The 6,595-nt window shown below is 36.6% G+C and overlaps 1 protein-coding gene across 1 annotated transcript; it reads right to left on the bottom strand.

The window, feature by feature from the left end:
* Window positions 1-5,047: 5,047 nt before the first annotated feature.
* LOC149951549 (uncharacterized protein F54H12.2-like) lies at window positions 5,048-6,355 on the bottom strand. Its single transcript, XM_090169583.1, has one exon. The coding sequence runs from the start codon at window positions 6,353-6,355 to the stop codon at window positions 5,048-5,050; it is 1,308 nt and encodes a 435-aa protein (XP_090025709.1).
* Window positions 6,356-6,595: the final 240 nt, after the last annotated feature.

Genomic DNA, 6,595 nt, shown 5'->3' with positions numbered 1-6,595 from the left:
GGAAGAACACTCTGTTGGCGAAATATGACGACTTCACAAAGAGTGTCATTGCTCGAAAGATTCATCATTTCTTCGCTAAAAACGAGGCTCCAACAGTTGGGCAGATATTGGAATCAATTAAAGATGATGATAATTTACCTAATATGTGCAAACACCAACTGCACCGCTTAATGAAGGACATTGGCTTCACCTACAAGAGGCAAAATCGAAATTCTATTCTGATTGAAATACATGACATTTTTGCTTGGAGACACAGGTACCTTCGTAAAATTAAACACTTTCGCCAAGACTAGAGAAACATAGTTTACTTGGACGAAACTTGGTGCAACGCTGGACATACTGTATCAAAGGTATTATAATACAATATATTAATCAATGTTAAACGTAGCCTAAAACCATTGTGTTCGGATGGTGGCGACTGCTTTCGTTGCCGCATTGTAGTAATAGTGTACGCTTTTGTTAAACGGAATAGCGCGGGTTCGATTACTGGCGTCGGACTAAACGTTTTAATACGTATAGTAGGAAACATTGTCATTAGAAAATTAAAACTTTAAACACGTTATAACGTACACAGTCATAATTATAATTATGTTTTATCACAACAAAATAGGTTTAATAAAATAATAAAATGGTAAAATTTCTACCTGGTCGGGGCTGGGATTTGAACCCGCGACATTCTAAACGACAGAGACATTTGAAAAAACCGTTACCCAAGGTATGCCCAAGGTTAGTACCTGAAGTAACTCTGCGAGTCCGCCGCAGGTATGTAGTTTCACTGTGGAAACTACGAAGGGGTTATTACCGACGCCTGGTAATCATTTATCATTTCTATATACTGAAAATTTAATGTTTGTCATTTAAGGTGTGGCAAGCTAACAACATTAAGAGCAGCTATGACGCGAAAAAAAAGGGCTTAACTGTTGGACTTAAAGAACCAAGTGGAAAAGGCGGACGTCTTATCATCTTACATGCGGGAGGGGAAACTGGATTCATAAACGATACTCTTTTGCTTTTTTCAGTCCAAAAAAAACAACCGATTACCATGACGAAATGAATACGACCTGTTTTCAGGAATGGTTTGAAAAGCAACTTCTTCCTAACATTCTACCAAGAAGCGTTATTGTAATGGATAACACGTCTTACCATAGTAAGATATTTGAAGCTATACCAACCATGGCTACAAGAAAAGATGGTATCATCAAGTAGTTGAACGAAAGTAGTAGAAATTTGCCAATTCAAGAACAAATGAGGCTGAGAGGCTGGGAGGCTACGTGAGGCTGAGAGGCTACGTGAGGCTGGGAGACTACGTGAGGCTGGGAGGCTGGTAAAGTCTGCGTGAGGCTGGGAGGCTACGAGGCTGGGAGGTTAAGAGCCAGGTAAAGGCTGCGAGAGGTTGGGATGCTTCGAGAATGGGTTTGTACGGACGGTCCCCTCTTTCTAAAGAAAAGAAGAAGGGCTATAATCCTGATTGACACACCCCGATTTCGAACACCCGAAGAATAGGAGAGGGGGATTTGATTGACATGAAGCGCGTTAGATTCTCCAGTACAACAATATATATTATTCCTTACGAGGATAGAGTTAACTACGATATAAAAAATAATCACTATTTTAATATGCTAATTAAATTAAAATTCGAGCCGCTAATTTCGCCAGTGTTAAACAAATGGCGAAGAGGCTACAAGGAAGCTGTGGGAACCACCGCAAAGAGGCTACAAGGAGGCTGTGTTAGCTAGTTACACAGTATGTATTATGTAATGTAATAGTATAAATAGTGAAGAAACCAGGTTGAGAAAAACTTTCGAAAATGGAACCAACAAGCTATTCGTAAGTATATTTTAATTTAGAAATTATATTTTCCGAAACCGTACTAGAGTGAACGTACTAAAATATATTTTTATAGGACTGAAAAATCTATTGTTATTGACTTTGAATTTCCGAATGGACGTAACGGAGAGAAAGTTGTAAATAGTTAGCGGCCACGTCGGTCGAAACGGCTCCACGAGTCGCTTCGTGGTATTCCCTCCCCCCTTACTCTCGAGACGAACTTTCCCGTAGTATACAACGGCAGAACACCTGGCTAGAAAAGTTCCACCATGGGTTAAGTTGGGAATTTGGATACGTCTCCTACGACAGATTGAAAGACTGTATTACAATGGCTGTGAAAGATTAACAGCGTGTGTTTCGTAAAGGGGACGAAAAATGTACATTTTTGTTGGAATTAATAAATCGTGAAGTTATAGATCTAAACGGAGTGGGGTGTCCAAAAGCTGTCGATATGAAAGACGACCCAATGTTTGAATGTTTAATTGATCATAAATCTATTTGTAAGAAAAGAACTTGTGCTTTAGAAAAAAGTATTTTGTATTCTGAATGGATTTATTATCATAAAGATCTTGTTAATACTAAAATAAATACGATTGATTAACAATTTTGAATTTTATTTGAAAATCTCAATCAATAATTTTATTATTTTTTTAAAAAAAAAATAGAGCTAAAAATTTATCGACGGTAGGCTTGCATAAAATTTATAGCAACTTGAGTTAAAACTTGATGAGTAATTTCGTGAAGAATGTTTTCTTCAATATTTGTTATTTCTTGGAATATTGGTGTGGGCAGATCAAACCTTGCATCTCTTCTGCATATAAAAAACACATAGATAGCATTTAGAAGCCTGAAAATATATAATCATTTTATAAATAAATTTATTAAATTAAAAAATATATAAATATAATAAAAAATAAATTACATAAATCCATCGGAATTGATTTGCGGGTGTTCGGGGATTTGATAATCATCGTTAACATTTCTTATTTGACGAGGGCACATGTTGAAAGCGATAATATCCTGGAGAGTGTACATTAAATTGTGTACTCCACCTCCGGGATATTGAATGTACGACTCCAACATGTCGAAAATGTACGTTATAATGCTAAATAAAAATAATTTTTATCTAATTGTGTTAAAAAAAATAGAAAAAATAAAAAAAACTTACACGAATCCATCAATGTTTAAAATATACGTGGGAAAACGTTCATATTCGTAAATAAATACTACTTCTGGTAATGGGGGAGGTGTTTCGTACCCCGCGGGGATAATATTTTCTACAGGTAACATTTCAACGCTAAAAACACAAAAATGCAAAAAAATTCTTCAAATTATATAAGTAATTCTAATAAAAAAACGAAATCATTATCTGTCCAGACAACGTGCCAGAAGGGTTTATAGTTGAGGTTGATTTAAACTACCCCAGTAAGCTTCATGATGCCCATAATTCAGGGCTCCCACCAGGTCCCTAAAATGCCTAAACGCCCCTAAACCACCATAAAATCGGGATTTGGTCACTAAATCACCGTATTTCTAGTACATTTGGTGAAAAGTACCATCGGCTTAAAATATTTCGTAGAAAAGCGAAAAAAACCCGATTTAATGTGATAGAATTATTACAAAAAATTTATAGTCAATTTTGGGATTGATAAAAGTTTTTTTAGAAATTAAAACTAAGTACTTGATTTTTGTGATAAAACATTTTTTTAAATTAAAACTAAGTCAGTTTTAAAAATTTGCTGCTTTTAAAAGTTTAAATAAAGATCTTATTTTTGTTTATTAAAATGGTCCCTATTTGGTTCCTACTTTAAAATATTTGGTTCCTATTTCACCCTATTTCTAGAAAGAAAAATCCCCTATTTCCCTATTTTTTTTTAGATTTTGGTGGGAGCCCTGATAATTGTTACCCCTTGGCACCGGAATCCACTACTATAAAACCGGAAACATTATCCCAGTACCAAAAGGACCAATTGATAAAACTCAACAATAAAATAAAAGAGAGTCTCCCAAAATTAGTCCCAAACTTAAATAATAAGGAACGATATGTAGTTCACTATCGTAACTTAAAGTACTATGTGTCAAAAGGTCTAAAAGTAACCAAAATCCACCGAATTTTGAAGTTTCATCAAGGAGCTTGGTTGAGGCCATTTATTGAATTCAACACGGAAAAACGAAAATTAGTTGCTAATGCCTTTGAAAAGGACTTTTTCAAATTAATGAACAACGCAGTCTTCGGTAAGTGATTAAATTGTAATTAAAACATTAAATTAAAAATTAAATTAATTTTTTTTCAGGGAAAACTATGGAAAACTTACGTAACTGTATCGATTTCAAACTAGTAACCACAGCTGAAAAGGCTGTAAAGAAAAGTTCACCATCTTCCAAAATGACTTGGTGGGAATCCACTCAGTGAAAAAGAAGTTGCTTCTAAATCGCCATATATACACAGGTTTCACAATTTTAGACCTTTCGAAGCTGCTTATGTATGAATTTCACTACGACACCATAAAACATCAATACGGTGAAAAAGCTAAACTTTTGTTCACCGATACCGGTTAGTTTGGTTTTTATTCCCCTATCATCTCTTTGTCTAGTATTCTAACTTTATTTTGGTTTACAGACAGTCTTACCTACCACATTGAAACCCCAGATCTGTACAAAGATTTTGAACAGGCCAAAGATAAATTCGACTTTTCCGGATACCCCAAAGATCACTTTTTGTTCGATGAAACAAACAAAAAACAATTAGGTAAATTCAAGGACGAACTTGACAGTGTCCCAATATTTCAGTTCGTAGGTCTCAGGCCCAAGATGTACAGCATTTTGTCAACAAAAGGAGAAAAAAAGGCGTGTAAAGGAGTGTGCCGTCGTGTAGTGCAAAAGTGCGTACGCCACGCCGAATACCGCGACTGTTTGTTTAACCGCGCCGTAACAATCGCGGAAATGACAAGAATTGTCAGTAACAAACACGAACTGTCGACAATATGACAGAACAAATTGTGTTTAAATCCATGCGATGACAAACGATACATTCTAAATGATGCCATAAGCACACTCGCCCAGTGTATCCCTGCGCCTTCCGACGTATCCGTGTTCGCAATGTATAGTGATGGGTACGTTTTCACATTCTTGGGTAGTTTATCCGCAGGGAAAACGCCTCTGAACAGATATTTGGTATATGGATCCATGTTGAGTATTTTTTCAATTTGACGAGAGTTCATTATGCGCTTTGATCGATTTCTACCAACGACTGATACTCGGAATAATAAATAACGCTAACTGTGGTCGGCAAAGATTCTCCAAATATTAATTCCAATCGAACACTGCCGTTTTTTATAAGGTTAAAACTTTGAGTCGAGCTCCCGTTTAGGTCAGGCGTCAGGTCAAACACGAATAAAGCGTTTCCATTAACGAATTCGTCTCTTCCAATGAAATTTCCTTCGTCAATATTCCACTGACCAGTTTGAAGAAACAGGTTGGTGTAGGCTCGCATGTACAAATTATCTTTAAAGTTTGGGTTTAAAGGCTTATGTGGTATACTTGACCCGTCGACGTATAATGCGATTTGATATAGCGAAAAATTTTTAAAGTTGAATGGTGACATTTTATAGTCCCCTAAAAAGGCATTTTGGTCTACGAATCCTATAACTACCTTATTAGGTAACTGTCCGCTAAATAAATTGTCTTTGACACATATCTTTTTACCAGCCGATATAGAGAATGAATTACACTCGGTTCTGGTAATTGGAAATTTCATGGTTGCCAATTCCAAGGTTTTAGCGTGAGATATCACAATTTCTGGAGTCAATTTCACCTTTCTGACGAACAACGATGCGTGGTTAAATACGACTTTACATTTTGTTCCATCGGAATGTATGCAAAATTCGTTGGGGCTTTTAATAAATTTGAAATTAACGTCAATCAAATTTGGGATAAATCGGTTTTGTTGGCAAATGTCCGCGTGAACAGCTCCAATCATATCTATAACGCCTTCTTGCGCTAAGTTAGCTCGTTTCTTGAAACCATCGTTATCAAAAAAGCCGTCGAATTTCCCAGCTTGATCTTTGTAAAACAGTGAAGCTGTTAAAAAACTCTCTTTTGCGGGGCCACCGAATGTCAAAAGTGTTTGAATCATGCTCTTGTAGGGGTACTGTTGAGCGCACGATGTAACTGATCTGTCACCCAGTGATACGTGAACTTCTCCAAATAGACTATGCAAAAATAGGTTTTCTGGTGCGACTTTATCTGCAGGCGTTGTTGTTGTTCCGCTAGTAGTTTCGGCTTTAGGTAAAGTTCCGCCAGGTTTCACAATCATCACTTGAACTTGCAATAAGGTGTTTTTCAAATCAATGTACGTTTCTGAGTTTCCAGCGATATTGAAGATAATTGCTTGATTTTCATTTACATTCGACGTTGATTTATATTCAACCCATTGACTTCCGATTATACCAGTCTGAATATACGGTACGTGGAATAAATCGAGTTCTGAGCTGATGCTATTTTGCGAACTTGGGTGTTGAAACGACATTATTACGAGAATATAACGGAGTGAAGCAATGAACGTCTACTGTTCTTCCTGGTTCGTACTGAACTGATAATTTTTGTTGCTTTGCGTTTCCTTTTACCGTTCCCAGTTAGTTCGGCTGCTTTTCTTAAAGCGTCTTTCCCCGCTTCTTTCCCCCTCGTTTTCAATGCTTCTTTCGGGGAAACCCCGCTTGAGACATCTGATGCAACTTTAGCACCAGCATTTAAAAAATTTCGTCCAAGG

The sequence above is a fragment of the Leiobunum rupestre genome, chromosome 3 (genome assembly GCF_980474605.1).
Source record: "Leiobunum rupestre chromosome 3, qqLeiRupe1.1.hap1, whole genome shotgun sequence".
NCBI lineage: Eukaryota > Metazoa > Arthropoda > Arachnida > Opiliones > Sclerosomatidae > Leiobunum > Leiobunum rupestre.
The sequence above is the reverse complement of the archived record's forward strand: the minus strand, read 5'-3'. Positions and strand labels throughout refer to the sequence as shown.

Bases quoted from the DNA above. Each gene is read 5' to 3' on its own strand.
- LOC149951549 (XM_090169583.1), bottom strand. From the start codon at position 6,355: ATGTCGTTTCAACACCCAAGTTCGCAAAATAGCATCAGCTCAGAACTC.